Here is a 16,166-nt window from a genome sequence, read left to right as displayed (position 1 = left end):
TCCTCTGATCTTGTCTTTTTGCCCCCGGGCGAGTCCAACACCCATCCCTTTCACAGAAACATTCCGGAACCACAAAGCTCAATATCAAACTCAATATCTTTTTCTATTTGAGGGTAATTCATTGAAGTTGGAGGGAGCAGACAGATCAAATAGAAATAAGATGATTGGAAAAGCACTGCAAGCTCTAAAATATGTATTCATAACTTGATGGGCTGAGGGCACATCAACAAGCTTTTAGAGATCACTGGACATTTGACTTTTTGCTTGTGTTCACGTCAAGAGAAATCTACCTATATATGTCGTGTGCACTTCAAATTCAGATTTTTTTTTAAGGTAGGTATTTAAATAAAAGAATGCAAAAATATTCTTGAGTAGAACATTGGGCATGTTTGGTCGGTTTATTCAACATTTTATAAAGTATAACTAGTGTAAATAGGCTAAAATATGACAAATAAAATAAACAGACATCTTTCCATCATATAATTAAAAAACAACAACTAAAATGTGCACAGTTCACTGCAAAAGCACCTCCAGATTTCCAGCATCTGCTCTTACACCACTGAGGAACTACTTCCAGAAAACTTGTTTAAAATCTGAGAGAGAGAGAATATGAACATCAGATAACATTTAGCCACTCCTTGACTGTTTACTTGCATAGGTTGCACTTAAATTTAATTGGTACTTAGATTAATTAAAGTTTTGATCTGAGAATTGTAAAGCAGCTTTTTCCATACCGTAGTTAAAAAAGGAATGTTTAAGACTGTTGCGAGAAATCCAAAAGCCATTGGAAAGAATGACCTACAAACAATACAGAATTTTGTTATTTGCTAGTTTAGGAGAGGAACGATTTAAAAACAATGCCTGTTCAAGCAGAGAAAAAAGCATGTATAGAAATATAAAGGTTCCACAATTAGTTAGGAAAAATGAATCTTGTTTGGTTTGAAGTATCATCTTGGAGGCGTCTGCCTCACACATTAAGACAGGATATGACTCGACTATTTACTTACTTAAATAGAAGCACAAAGCCATAGGTCTCCACTAGCATCCCAATACGAGGCCATCTAAGTAGAACTAAAGCCACGCCTCCTAGAAAGAAGGCGGAGCTTCTGAGCTTCTGTCTCTGGAAAAAGAAGTGGGCCGTCCTCCTCAAGCCAATGATGAAGGCCAAACCAGACAGAAACAGAATCTGATAGCAGAGGAACATTTTTTTTTCTTTTTGGAAAATGCATAATATATGCATACTACCATTCAAAGGTTTTTTTTTTTTTTTTTTTTTTTATGTATGAAGAAAAAAAACGGAGAAAAAACAACAACTTATGCTCCCCAAGGCTGCATTCATTTTAGTAAAAACTCAAATACTGTAAAAGGTTATAAAAAAATAAAAATACTGACATTTTGATTTGCTGCTCAAGAAACACGTATTGTTATCAAGGTTATGCGAATTAATTTTGTGGAAACTGTTATTATTTTTATTATTATTTTCAAAATATTTATTTCAAATTCAAATAACTGCATTTACTTATATATTTTTTAACAACGCAAATGTCTTTACTGTCACTTTTGATCTATGTAACACATTCTTGTAAAGTAACACACACACACAAAATATTTGATAACAGTGACTTAAGACTGAACAGGATGGCAGAGTTTTCAGTTTCTGGTGAACTATCCCTTTAAGAAAGCATTCTCATGACCAAAGATCTACATAGTTTCTTGCGTCATGTCTAATCAGCTCATTACAGCACTTACGTTTCCAAATGCCAACAGGACCGAGTCAAAGTACAGCATTATCCCAAACAGTACAAAGAACATGCCGAATCCTGACAGACCCACACCGATTTCTGGAATCCACGTCAAAATAGATTACAGCTATATTCCCAGTTAGTCAATATAACTTTTTTTTTTTTTTTTTTTTTTTTTTTTTTTAAATAGAGCATCTTCTGAAAATCTTCTAATCACTGCAAACCAAAATGTCTTCATGTACTGATTTACATCATTTTAATTTAATTAAGCAATAACAATTTACATTACGTGTGAAGATGAACATAGCAGTGTCTCTTAGTTGAGTTATAACTGTACAGAACTGTTACTCATACAGTGCTCGAATATTCAAGTGAAAGAAAGACACTCACTTTGAAACTCTGTGATTGTGATCATGGTTTCCGCTCTGTTGACTCTCTTGTCTCAGATCTCCCAGTTTCAATTTCTTGGTTTTTACTGGTTTGTGTCTTGCACACAAATGCTTGACTTTTGAACCCTACTGTAGGGTGAACATTAACCAAACTATTAGACTGATGAGAGAGAACGTTCTCCCTGATGATACTTTATCTCATCTAGACTCTATCTCTGTTCACTCACTCATCCACAGAAGCATGTGTCCACTCACTCCTCTGACCTCATTTCCTTACCTCACATGCCACAGCTTGCCACCCTAAACAACACCCTTTCACAACTTGTTAATATCCCCCTGCACTTTGATCACCTTAATGTAATGTGCATTATTAGCATGACAAATACTTGTAATCAGTGCAAGTTTATATTTTTGGTGAATAGAAAAACAAAATTAGTATATTGCTTGTTGGAATACTTGGTCCTGATTGGTCAAGAGCAGCATTCTAGGAAAGCTTGTTCCCATCACAGAATTAAAAATAATAATACAAAATATAATTTCAATATTTTTTCTCACAATTGTAAGTTTATGTCTCACAATTAAGACATTATTCTCAGAACTGAGAGTTTATATATTGCAGTTGTAATTGTAATTGCAAGTCTATAACTTGCATCTCACAATTCTTCCTTTTTTCCCTCAGTTTAGATTCTGAAAATCTTCAAAAAATGTATGTATTATTTATGTTCTGCAACTCGCTCTCTCTTATAATCTTAAATGTATATCTGACTTTTTTTTCTCTTTGTTTAGAATTTAAATCTTGCATTTGTATTTTTCTTCTTAGAATTGCCAGTTATGAACTCACAATAACGAGGTATAAACTCGCAATTCCTAAGTTAATGTCTTACAATTCTATGTTAATATCACACAATGCCCTTTCTTTCACAATGCTTCCACAGCATTCAGAGTTCAAATATTTTACTAATATTCATTTTCCCATGGCAATGCTTTATATCAATCTGTAGCTGAAACCAAAGCTGCTTTCATTTTGTATCACACCATAGATTCGCTCGCTTTTATTTCATGCAAACACAACTGCTGCCATCTTGTGTCTCTGTTATCAAGTGTAGAGAATCTTGAAGGAATTATTTAATAATAGTGTAATTATTGTGGTAATAAATATACAAAAGCTGAAATCAATTTATGTCCACAAATGTATTTACTTGATGAAGAGACCATAAATGAGCATTTGATGTAGCTCACTACCAATACCAACTTTTTTTTTTTTTACCTCAACCACAACCCATTCCTATCCAGCTATCCATTAAAACAATCTCTAACAATCTCTTTATTTCCCATGACACAAATAACTTTTCACTCTATCCACTCACTCATTCCATCTGGTGTTTAACAAATGCAACAAAGTGAACTGTCTTTATAAACAGCCAACTCTTCTTCACAACATAAATTCTTAATACTTCCAATTAGAGTGTGTATCACAAACATACAGTGTTAGATATTTATTAGCACCATTTTCCATACTGCTGACACATTTTCTTGGCTTTCACTTTGTGCCTGTGTTGTTATTGTCAAAAAAACATTGAATTTATAGTTGCTTTCCAGTAAAGTCTCATCCCCAAATTAAACACAAATGTAAAATAAATAAAGCAAATATTCATCACAAAGCCTGATTTCTTTTTAGAAGAGACGATGGCAAAATAACAATTGTGGTCATAAATATCTAGTTGGGATTTCTGTGAAAAGGGGTTGGAATGTTTAACTGAAAGACTTTTGGCTCAACACTATGGGTTTTGATAGCGGCTTATTCCATTTCCAACTGCCAAAACAAGATTAAGGCGTCAAACTTTTGTGATAAACATGCCTAATTTTGCTGTAATTAATTTAGTTTACCTCACAAGCTGCTGAAAAGAGCTTCTGTTGTAACTTAATACAGAGTAACCTTGTCTACCTCTGGGATTTGCACATTTGCAATGACATGTGAAAGAAAACCATCAGTTTTAGGAGGAAAGTGTGTCTCATATCTAAAGGCTGTTCTCTGTTAAAGCCTGAAAAATATTGCTTTTTGGACCCTGCAAATAACACCTTAATAACAATTGCATTATAGATATTTTGCTTGTTTATCATTCACAGCACATTCACCTGAAGTGAGAGAACACAGTGGCAGAATACAATTATGAATGTACAAACTGTACTGAAAAAAGTAATACGCACACAGAAAGAGTTTTAATTACAAATAAAGGTTTTAAATACATTCACTTTATTGCATGAGGGTACTTCTAAAGCAAGCACATTAAGTATTATTTTGTTTAATTTTTGCATAGCTCAAGCAATACCATTTTTTTTCTTTAAAATAGCATTAGTTACAGTAAATATGAAGACGTACAGTGTTTTGATTTATAAATATTTACAGACCAATGTGCTTATTTTGATTTACTATAGTTAATCCCACTTTATATGCTACATGTTTATTTTTTTATTAATTTTTTTAATCAAATATTAGACATCTCTGCATTGACTGTCCAACTGCAACTTTGACCATTTTGTCGAATTACGTACAAAATAACACATAAAAATGACTTTTAAACAAGGCCTTCAAAAGGATGCTGCAAAGTTTCGGTCAATAAATTAAAAATATATCAGCCTCGATCAGCATCTCCATAATATATCAGATCAAAACTCTCTTTAATCATTTTACAAATGTAACCAATTAAACCTCATTATACATAGAAAAATATGCAATGCGTTGATCATGTTTTTCTCTTTCTCAAAAATAGATCTCTGTCTTTCCCGTCTGGGCTGTATTTGCTTAAAAGTGATGATGGCTAATCTACTTCTGTGGAACGTTATTCATTTTGTCAGATCTCATACTGTGTTTTAGCTTGATTCAGGGGTACAGCGTGATTTCTGTGACTTTTCTCGACTAATGAGAGTTTCGTCAAACTAATTCGAACAAAAAAGATCGTACACAAGCTGTGGACAGTGTTTAGTCAAGAAGTAGACCAAAAACAGACTAATTTCACGTAAAAAAAAAACATAAAAAACAGTAAAATAAAAAAAGCACAGTATGGGCTAACAACTTGCATGGCATTTTAGAGGTTTAGGGGAAAGATCACCTCAAAGTACAAACCAGGAGATTTATATGGTTTGGCAAATTGTTCTTTACTTTACGACACATTATAATCAAGCTGCTTGATTACAGAGGTAATTACCAGTGATAGAAAAATAATCCAAAATATTGTTCCATATAATTCCATGTCAATCTCTATTTACACAAAAACTGTGCCACGGCAGAAAAGAAACAGCCAAATGAATATCCAAATGGGACAGCGATCCACAAATAAGGGCTTTGATATTCTGTTGGGGCAACAGGTTCCATAATTTAACGTCAGTATATACAGGCTGTGATGCAAGTTGCTGGCCTCGCATGAACACGCATTGTTTCAACAAGCAGACTTACAACTCTAAGGACACTTCCAATGGTTCGGCTTGCTCGTCGTATTAATCTAACACACACGCTAACAAGTATTTAGGTACCATTATTTGGTGACTACTGTCCTAGCAGTAAAAGCACTATGATGAGTCCACATGGCTTTGATGCAAAGATTAGAGTAATAGTCATATCAATATATATGCTTTCTTAATCTTTATAGATACACACGGTACTTTAAAGGCCTGACAATGGTTTGAGAGACTGCAACGTTGACGGGAAAAGGGTTCTCAAGCCCTATCGTGAAACTGGAGAGGATTGTGGGGAAAGAGGAGGCCAGGAGGAGTCACAGTGAGTCTGGCCTTAAAGAAGATGGAGGGGGAAGTGCCCAATGCCAAGTCTTCGTGCATCAACGTCATCCTTCGGATCAAGACAACAACGGATTCATAGATTGTTCCAGATTCCTACTGAGTTCTGTTCGTAAATCCTCAGGGGTGGATTGCGGCTTGTGTTCTGAACACAAGATAGTTATCGTACCAGCGGTTCCGAATCTTTCTTTCTGATGACTTACAGATAAACTGAGCTTTGACAACTTTGCTGTAGTCCTTGGTCTGTTTTTTTCTTTTCTTCAACTTCCTCAAGCATGGCTATTTTCCTCTGGTCGCATCTCGATCTCCGTTACGCTCTTTCCAGTCCCAAACGTGCTTGTGTCTGCAGAATCCGCCCTGAGCAGCTGTACCTAGCGTTTGTAGTATGAATCTGTTGTATATTCTCCAGTCAGTAATGTGACCGAGAGTAGATATGAATCTGTTAACATCGTCCACTTCCTGGCTAGTTTGTAGCTTTTGTAATATGACTGCCATCCTCCGAAAACCAAGTCAAAACAGATGACAAATTGAATTACATGGTTCTGCCGTGGGTTACACACTCCGAATGAGGATTGCGAGGAGATGTGGAGGGAGATAACCTCGCTCGTGAACAGCCCTCTGCAAACATCCAAACATTTTGAAATATTTCTCTGCATGGTGTTGTGTAAATAATCGAAAGAAATACAATGTTTGGCGGAGGGAAACATATGTTCTTGGTGTTCAGTGTTTTTTTTCCCCAACTTTTCTTTGTCTGCTGGACACTCAGAAGGGTTCATCGTCAAATCTGACAGCTGCAAGAGCTTGAGCTGGGAAAACGGGAGAAGAACAAAGAGAAGAGGAGAACAAATGTATCATCAGAGACGGTCATATTTCTTATTTCTATTTAACACACAAAAAATTATTATAAGGTCCACACTATGCAAGAATGTGAATGCATCTAGAAATGTTTAAAGGGATAGTTCACACAAAAATGAAAATTCTGTCATTAATTACTTCATTCCAAACCTCAGAATACAAATTAAGCTAATTTTGAGGATATCCGAGAGCTTTCTGACCCTGCATTTACAGCACTGAAACAATCACGTTCAAGGCCCACAAAGATAGTAAGGACTTCGCTAAAATAGTCCATGTGACATTAGTGGTTAAACCTTAAATTCATGAAGCTACGAAGATACTTTTTGTGCGCAAAGAAAACAAATATAATAGTTTAATTCAACAATTTTGTCAGTCTTCGACACACGTTCACAAGACCACTTCTGCTTGTAAACAAGGCACAGCACATCCGTGTTCTGCGTCAGAACGCCAGCTCCTGTGTCAGCAGCACCACACACATGCTTCATGCTACTAGGGATAAGAAGAAATTGTTAGATAAGAAGACAAAGTTATTTTGTTTTCTTTGGGCTCAGAAAGTACTCTCATAGCTTCAGGGGCGCTGCACAAGATCCCGGCTCTATGCATAGGCAGTCCTAATATCTTCATTTGTGTTCTGAAGCTGAACGAAGGTCTTAGGTTTGGAATGACATGAGGGGGAGTAATTAATGACTGAATCTTCAAAAATTTCACCATTTACTTATGACATGTAGTTCCAAACTTAAATGAATTACTTTTTTCTGTATAACACACACACAATATATATACAGGGTCAGAGTGTCAAGGGGGTGAGTTACTAATTACAGCATGTTAATTTCTGGGTGAAGAAAATGCCTTATGTATCAGACTGCAATTGATAATGGAAAATGTGCCACCATCAAGGTGATGCTTTATTACACATGAGTGTGAATTATTTTCTTATATGGAATTTTTTTTCTGTCATAGAGAAGCAACAATTTGAAAAGAAGGACTTTGTCCCAGATGGCACTCTCAGTCATGTGGTCTGAACTTAGCCACACAGACTTCTGGGTAGTGGTGTGCTGGAAGGCCACATCAGTATGAGTCTGGCAAAAGGGTGTATTGAGAACACAAAGCATTCATAATTGCTACCCACTTAAATATTTCAGAGTTTGAAATAACTAGAAAAATATAGCCTATATAGTTAACCTTAAGATGTTTATAAAAATAGCAACCTGAATAATATTATCTGGCTTAATGACACACTTTATAACCTACAGTATGTGAGTCTTTTGAACTCAAGAACTCAGGGGAAAAAAAATGGTTGCGCTTTTGCAATGCAAACTGCTAAACATTTGCATCTGTGTTTGTATACTTATGTCAAGTATGCTTCTGACTCCACAGTTAATAAGGTGAACAAATTTTACAACAGTTATTGGCAAAATATATGCATCTGGTTTCTGTGTGAATATACTGTAGCAGGTTGAAATAGTCTTTAATGAACTGTTTATGAACCACAAGAGAAATTTAGTGTTTGTGAAGGTCCCCTATGATATGATCAACATGATCCATATGTGTAGTTTCTAACGCCAGCAATGCCTTTTTAAAAATCTTGTCACATGGTTTTGATCATGGCTGAATTTTATTAATTTTTTTTAGCCATGAGCTGATAGCAGATGTTCTGTTCATGTTTGTCTGTTTAGTCTCTTTGTTAAGAATTATACAGAATGAATGCCAGTCATCACATTTGTAAGAGCTGTTTGTGGAATAGCCACAAATATGCAGTTATTTAAGATCAAGAATTCGAACTTTTTTCTCCATATTGGCAAATTTTCTAGCAAAACAGGGAGCTGTAAAAGAATCAATGATATGTCATTTTATTTCTTGCTCTACTATAAGTAAAATAAAGTGAGGGCAGTAATGAGCAGGACCAGAAAGAGAATTTGTGTAAGGAACAGGAAGTGAAAGGAAGGGGCGGGGATTGTTGTGCAGTGGGCGGGACTCACCTTCACACCTTCATGATGTGGGAGGAGTCAGAGTAGTCAGCAGAAGGGGGAGGGACCAGGCTGGTTTGGGAGGCAGGGGGACTGGGGAGGCACTGGGCTGCAATGCAGTGAAATTATGGGGGAAAACAATGTCAAAAGAAAAAATATGCCATGAAGCAAATGAAATAGGAAGTGTGGGACAGAGAGATAGCTATATATTGTATACTGTCCTCTCACAGAGCCACAAGGCAAATTTAATCCTTGCTAATTGGATTTTTGACTATCAAAAATATGGAATGAAATGAAAGAAACATATGAAGGAAAGTACAATGCATGATTTTAAAATTAGCATGATTTATTTAGCATTCTGGTTGTCCATAAATCTTAATCTAGAAACTAAGATCAAAGGCATGATGAATAAAAAAAATATATATACTGTCCTTTTTAAAATCTCTATTTATACTGGTGTTTGTCCTCTCTGCCTTTGTCAATTTATATATGTGCTGATGTTTAAAATTTAGTGATAACAAACCTGAATATATTCAAAGTCATTAAACGGAGTAAAATCTCACTCTAGAGCAGATCCCCAGTGAATCTAGATGGAACTAGACAGTGTGCTTCAGTACCGAGGTCACACATCAGGATGTTATCTAAAAGCTTTATAAATGTGTTGTGAATTCTTAAACATATTGTGATAAAAATAATTAATATAATCATTTAATGACAAATCTAACAGTTCAACCAAGTCAAAAAACAACTCTAATTAAAGTGCAACCTCAGCACTGAAGTGTGGTGAAGTGTGCATTGAGGACATTGAGGAGCATGTGACATTGAAAGGGTATGAGGGTCAGACAGTGGTCAGACAGTTGGGGTCACAGCTCGCCCAGGCTCCTCAGGGCGGCAGGCTTCCTCACCGGAGAGCAGCCGGCTACGGCGGGAGGCCTCGGCAGCCAGAGCACAGGAAATCTCAATGCGTTTCTCCTGCTCCTGAAGGTGCTGATCTGGGTTACTGGTTCCCTCCACTGGCCCGTCCAACACCGGCACCACATTTTGCAGGCTGGAGAAAGAAAGATAGGATATTAATATTCAATAAAAAAGATATATAACCTCAGACGCATTTAAAGTAATTTCTTCATGTATTGATTTCACCTAAGAGAAAATTTTGCCAAGGTTTATTCAGTGTTGTTCCAAACCAAACCTGTTTTCCAAAAAACACAAAAGTAAACTTTTGGACTTTTATGGTGTTTTCTTATACTTGTATTTTGACAGCTCAACCTCATTTTAGAAGTTTGACCGTCCCAAAGTTGTTCAGTAAGTATGGTATGGTTTATTGCATAACAACAAAGGGTTTGGACGGAGAGAACAAAAACTAAATAAAGGGTACTCAGTGTGCAGTGGATGAAGGCATGATGTGCATCATACTTTGATTTGGCAATCAGTGTCTTGATTCTTTCAACTTTCTTCTGTTTCTCCTGCAGCTCTTCTGGGCTGAGTGGTGTACTGGGCTCAATGTCCAAGTATCGCTCAGGGATCAGGACTTTATCCGGCTTGGACAACTAGAGAAACAATGACACAAATGTCCTTGAATATCTTTCACATCAGCCATTATTAAACAAATGGACAATGTACAACAAAAACTGTTGTTCATTGTGCTGTGCTGCCATGTGACTTCTAACCTCTTTGTTGAGGTCCAGGTCATAATGTTCCGGTTCCACCTGTCGTCGCAGACGAGCAATTTCCTGCCTGGGTGACTCCACACCTTCTCCCCTCACGGCCGCCTCGAGATCTTTAATATCCACCTCATCAGCCGTCACTCTCCTCCGCACCTGGATATCAGGAACAACAACTGGCTCAATGCTTGGCGTGACTTTTAATACACTGCAAAATGGTTTTATAGAATATTTTGCAGTTGTCTTACACCACTGAGAATTTAATACTTTTTCTTGTTTTAAGCATATACTTTATGGCACCCAATAAATGTATTCATTATTATATATTTAGAATATATCAACAATATATTCTGCTGTAGTTTTTTTGAGAAATGTGATGTGACAGAATGATCATAACAGTTCAATAAGAATTCAATAATGTAATAAATCTTATCCTTACAAATAGTGGGGTTAAAGGGATGGTTCACCCAAAAATGAAAATTATGTATTAATGACTCACTCTCATGTTGTTCCAAACCCGTAAGACCTCTGTTTATCTTCGAACACAGTTTAAGATATCGTAGATTTAGTCCAAGAGCTCTCAGTCCCTCCATTGAAACTGTGTGTATGGTATACTGTCCATGTCCAGAAAGGTAATAAAAACATCTTCAAAATAGTCCATGTGACATCAGAGGGTCAGTTAGAATTTTTTGAAGCATCGAGAATACATTTTGGTCCAAAAATAGCAAAAACTACGACTTTATTCAGCATTGTCTTTTCTTCTGTGTCTGTTGTGAGGGAGTTCAAAACGCTGCAGTTTAGTGATATCCGGTTCGCGAATGAATCACTCGATATAACCGGATCTTCTTGAACCAGTTCACCAAATCGAACTGAATTAATCCACAAATGATTTAAAGCTGCAGTAGGGAACTTTTGACGCTCTAGTGGTTAGTAAACAGAACTGCTTGCGTCTTGCGGAAGAACATCGTAGCCGGAACTACTTCTCTCTGTTTATGTCTATGAAGAATCACAAAGGTACTGGGTTACTCCGGTACCCCCGAAGCAATCTAAAATAGTCTGAATATAAAAACTTATTATAGGTGCACCTAACCCTAACCCTAAGCTAAAAACACCGTTTGGAAAATGGATTCATGGTGTACTCGCTTATTATATACATTTTTCTACATTTTGAACACAAACAAAGTTACGGACCGCAGCTCTGATTGGTTGTTTCTTACCGGGAGTGGTCAGTAACTGCAAATGGCAATAGGACCACTGGGAGGAGCCAGAGGAGCTTGATTTTTTTCACAGATTATCTGTCTCATATTCTACTGTCAGGACATAATGACAGGTTTAACAAATATGTAAAAAATATATATTTACAAAAGTTACCTACTGCAGCTTTAAGCTGTTAACTTTTTTAATGTGGCTGACACTCCCTCTGAGTTAAAACAAACCAATATCCCGGAGTAATTCATTTACTCAAACAGTACATGGACTGAACTGCTGTAGAAAACGATTCAGTTCAATTCAGTGAACTGGTTCAAGAAGATCCGGTTACATCGAGTGATTCATTCGCGAACCAGATATCACTAAACTGCAGCGTTTTGAACTCTCTCACAATAGACACGGAAGATAAGACAATGCTGAACAAAGTCGTAGTTTTTGCTATTTTTGGACCAAAATGTATTTTCGATGCTTCAAAAAATTCTAACTGACCCTCTGATGTCATATGGACTACTTTGAAGATGTTTTTCTTACCTTTCTGGACATGGACAGTATACCGTACACACACATTCAATGGAGGGACTGAGAGCTCTCGGACTAAATCTACAATATCTTAAAATGTGTTCCGAAGATGAACGGAGGTCTTACGGGTCTGGAACGACGTGAGGGTGAGTCATTAATGACATAATTTTCATTTTTCTGTGAACTAATACTTTAAGAATTAATGCAAGACACAACAGGCAAACGGTAAATATTTTTACTGATAGATATCATCAGATTTTAACTAGGGTTGCGCTGATTACGATTACGAGAGAAGAGAATTTTCAGCATTTCTTTGCGCATCTTCTCAGTTAACATTGGCTCTGTGTAGTAACAGCTGCTCTATGTTAAATCACGCACCTGATGGAATTTACCACTGATTAGAGAACCGGCTTTACTGAGGAGATGCGCATAACGATCGGCCGATCGTGATCGGCGCAGCCCTAATTTTAACCAGCTGATTAGTCACAGTATGTTACGACTATTGTACCTGGATGAAAGCGTGGTCAAATTCCTCTTACATTTAATGTGTTATATATGTTATATCACATTATGTGTGTCATATATTGTAATATATTATACAGTACGAATTATAATAGTAAAAAAAATAAACACATACATGTATTTTGGAAGCTAAAAATCACAAAATCGTAGTTGTTTTGCTGGTAGTGTTTTACCTGTAGTGTCTCAAAACTAAGAAGTAGAGGTAAATAAGGTGAACTGATAACCAGCCAGACTTAGAGTAACTCGCTAATACAAGAAATCACTCTTTCAGTTCAGAAAAAAAGGTGTTTAACAGTATGATACTAACCACTTTGTAGTTAGTAGAAGATTTGCCATCAATGTTGTGATTGCTGGAGAGGTTGAGGCTGCGCCTCTTGTCTCTGACGGAGCTGCTCTGGTTTCTTCGTATCCTCTCAATCTGTTCCTCCACACTCATTTTAGACTTTACCTCTGCTGGGAACACCGCACTCTTTGGCCTCTCCTGGGACACATATCCAACACTATTACATGCTGCATTTATAAAAGATTAACAATAATGCCACCTAGTCCTACACATACTGAATCTGAACCCATAATTTGAATCTGTTACTCATTTACATTGATTAAAACTAATGGTACTGGTTATATTTTATAGTTCTTCATATTTTCTCATAAAACGTGGAACTACTATTGGAGACATAAACAATTTACTAGCCCAGATTCAACTTACTCTGGAAATGTGACCATTGGACACCTTCCCATTTCTTCGTTGGACGCCATCAGAATTGTTCTTGGTCCTGGGTGGAACAATTCCAACTGCAAGGAAAAAGTCAATAAACTTAGTTATTTTTCTAAACTTCGTTTTTTTAGGCAGGCAACATTGCAAGGCAATACAATCGAGTTTTCTGAGTTCTGAGTTTTTCAGTTGTCCATACTATAACCATAATATTTCAGATTATAATTAACTTCATATGCTCAGGAAAGATTAAGAAAAATGTAAGCCCTTTTTTTCTTCGTACCTTTATTCTGGTTGGATTCTGTATCAAAGTCGCTGATCTTTTCTCCTTGTGAGTTGTAGTTGTGCTGGAACAGAGCATAGCAAAGTAAACCCTAGTAAAAATATCCTAAAGGAATGTACAGGATTGCTAATGGGATTTCTGTCATAATTAAAACCAGCCATCCCACCATATCCTGACAGGATAGAAAAAAATCTTTATGAATCTTAATCTTAATCTGATCCATTCTTATTGGTTTCATATTATTGTGTATTTGTATTAAATGCCTTTAGCAATCCCATATCTATATTTTTTGAACTAGGAAACCATTTATCCAAAAAAAAAAAAAAAAAAAACAGTCAGCATGGGGCACAGTGGGGGCTTATAAAGGTTGCTTAACATCGTGATGAATCGCAGCCTGTAAATGCATGAGGTTGTTGAGGCAAATATGACTATAAATTAAAGCAATGGAAGCACTTTTACACATGACAGCGTGCTGTCACCAGCTTGAATAAATGCAACACTAGCACAAACAAAAGCAAGCTCAATTAAAACAGGTACTAAGGACAGAAATGGGGCAACTACACAAGTGTGTAAATGAGGAAACTTGATCTGTCTACCACACACACACACGGTGGAGGGAGAATGGGAACCGTTGGAAGACAAGCTACTCTATCTGACTTATTTATATTAATATTTGCTATATCTTACAACAGATGTTATATTGTGATGGCGTTTAGTTTGAGATTAAGTAACATATGATAAAATCATAAATAGGCAAATGCAAACATGAAGTGAAATGGTGAAATGGAAAGAAAGGGAAGTAATGAAGTTAATAAGTCCAGGTGAAAGAAAGATGTTGTTGATGTTGTAAAAATGATCATGGCATGACGTTCTCGTAGTGCAGGCCGCCTCTCTGAGGTACCTTTCTGCTGCGGAATTCTTCGTGGTCCTTGTGGCCTTCCTGATGGATGCCTGAATGGGGGCCCATGCTGCGCAGCCAGGCATTGCTGTCTGAGGGCAGGGGAGGAACGGAGGGGGGGAAAGACTGGGAGGACTCCAGGGGCTGGTAAGATTTAGGAAGTGGAGGTCGAGGAGGACCAACCTCCTGTTATAGGAAGGCAAGAGAAAAGAAAAAACAGGAAGTTGGGCAGAGAGAGTGAAATAAATGGATAGGGAAAGAAAGAAGGACAGGGAGGAGGAGAGAAGAGAAAGGATCGAGAAGCGGAGAGAGAGCTGTGCATCACTAAGCCAGGTGGCGGGCGGAGAGAATCATGGGAAGCATATAGGCATGGATTCCTCACCACAACCACTAATAAACACTGACCTGCACACGACCCACACATGTACTTTGCGGTTTTGGCAAATCTCTGCTAGCAAAGGCAACTGTGAGCTGGGTTAAAAGGCTTAGGCCATCAGTTTTAATACGGAAATTCTGGAAATGTGCAGTTCAGTCAGGAGCTGATACTTTTAAATAAACACCATGTGCTACAAACCAGAAACGGAGTAAAACTCTGGGTAAATTTTGGTAGTGTTTCACTGTGGGAGTGGGTCACCTATGAGTCCTAACAAACACACACAACCAAGCATTAATAAGAGTGCCTACAACTAAATAACAAACAAAACAAACAAAAAACTGAATCATACACCCAGAAAACAGGTATTAGACAGAAATAATCTATGAATCCCATTTCAGGTCATTTAATCAACTTTCCAGTTAGATTTATTCAAATCCCGGTTGAGCTTATTGTGCGTTATCTTATGCTAACAAGCCAATAGAGTGCAACAGCAGCCAGCAATTTTCTTAATTATTTCGTTCATAGGAATTTTTAAAAAGTGTTTGCTTAGGAGTTATAAGCCATGAAACATACCAAAGAGCTACAAGGTGAAACAAAAGATTACAAACTTTGATTTGAAGGGTAAAATAATTTAAAATTCAGACAAAAGACAAAGGTGCAAGACTGTCTACTTAACAGCCTTAACAGCCACCCCAAAATAAACATTTTGTCATTAATCACTTTCCCCACTTATTATGAGCTGAACGCAGACAGAGTATGCTCTTCTGAGTCATCCGCCCTACAAGGTTGCACTGTTTTCTTTCAAATCAAAGCATAAATATACATATAAAATTGTATCCTTCTGGGGCAGATGGCTCAGAAGAGCATACGCTGTCTTTGTTCAGCTTTTTAAAAAAGTAGAGAGCAACAGAGGAAGTGGATTGTTGAATAAAGTCGTTATTTTTGCTTTCTTTGTGTACAAAAAGTATTCTAGTTGCTTCGCAATGTTACGGTTGAACCACTGATGGCAGATGGACTATTCTGACAACGTCATTCATACTTTTCTGATCTTTGACAGTGTAACTTACTTGGCAGACTATGGGACAGTCACAAGCCTCCCGGTTTTCCTCCAAAATATCTTAAATTGTGTTCCGAAGATGAACAAAGGTTTTACGGGTTAGGAATGAAATTGGGGTAATTGATTAATGACAACATTTTAATTTTGGGGTGAAGTATCCCTTTAATGAGGGGAAAGAACC

General features: G+C 36.9%; 2 protein-coding genes across 14 annotated transcripts in view; both read right to left on the bottom strand.

Moving 5' to 3' along the window:
- Positions 1 to 380: 380 nt before the first annotated feature.
- Positions 381 to 4,191, bottom strand: LOC127968449 (vesicle transport protein GOT1A-like). 2 transcript variants are annotated; one of them, XM_052569702.1, is made up of 5 exons: positions 2,133 to 4,191; positions 1,750 to 1,841; positions 1,008 to 1,186; positions 735 to 798; positions 381 to 593 (listed from the first exon to the last, which is right to left on the bottom strand). In XM_052569702.1, the coding sequence occupies exons 1-5, from the start codon at positions 2,155 to 2,157 to the stop codon at positions 552 to 554; spliced, it is 402 nt and encodes a 133-aa protein (XP_052425662.1). In that variant the 5' UTR covers positions 2,158 to 4,191; the 3' UTR covers positions 381 to 551. The 2 variants fall into 2 exon arrangements, with proteins under 2 accessions (XP_052425662.1, XP_052425661.1); XM_052569701.1 differs by lacking the exon at positions 381 to 593 and having other exon boundaries at positions 646 to 798.
- A 141-nt stretch (positions 4,192 to 4,332) lies between these two features.
- Positions 4,333 to 16,166, bottom strand: part of LOC127968448 (pleckstrin homology domain-containing family A member 6) — a 92,276-nt gene continuing 80,442 nt past the window's right edge. For 10 of the 12 annotated variants that reach the window (XM_052569692.1, XM_052569688.1, XM_052569691.1 and 7 more), the window contains 9 exons: positions 14,556 to 14,738; positions 13,655 to 13,718; positions 13,366 to 13,451; positions 12,964 to 13,137; positions 10,413 to 10,562; positions 10,159 to 10,292; positions 9,651 to 9,793; positions 8,758 to 8,854; positions 4,333 to 6,729 (listed from right to left, as the gene is read on the bottom strand). In XM_052569692.1, coding sequence (XP_052425652.1) covers positions 8,760 to 8,854; positions 9,651 to 9,793; positions 10,159 to 10,292; positions 10,413 to 10,562; positions 12,964 to 13,137; positions 13,366 to 13,451; positions 13,655 to 13,718; positions 14,556 to 14,738 — 1,029 coding nt within the window. In that variant the 3' untranslated portion in view covers positions 4,333 to 6,729; positions 8,758 to 8,759. The remainder of the gene's footprint in view (positions 6,730 to 8,757; positions 8,855 to 9,650; positions 9,794 to 10,158; positions 10,293 to 10,412; positions 10,563 to 12,963; positions 13,138 to 13,365; positions 13,452 to 13,654; positions 13,719 to 14,555; positions 14,739 to 16,166) is intronic. The other 2 variants (XM_052569690.1, XM_052569693.1) reach the window with 2 other exon arrangements.

The sequence above is a fragment of the Carassius gibelio genome, chromosome B11, assembly GCF_023724105.1.
Source record: "Carassius gibelio isolate Cgi1373 ecotype wild population from Czech Republic chromosome B11, carGib1.2-hapl.c, whole genome shotgun sequence".
NCBI classification, from domain to species: Eukaryota; Metazoa; Chordata; class Actinopteri; order Cypriniformes; family Cyprinidae; genus Carassius; species Carassius gibelio.
This window is presented reverse-complemented; position numbering and strand designations above follow the sequence as displayed.

Coding starts and splice junctions, on each gene's coding strand:
- LOC127968449 (XM_052569701.1), bottom strand. CDS start 2,157: ATGATCACAATCACAGAGTTTCAAA. Junction 1,842..2,132: donor CACAATCACAGAGTTTCAAA/GTGAGTGTCTTT, acceptor CGTGGATTCCAG/AAATCGGTGTGGGTCTGTCA. Junction 799..1,007: donor GGCTTTGTGCTTCTATTTAA/GTAAGTAAATAG, acceptor TATTGTTTGTAG/GTCATTCTTTCCAATGGCTT.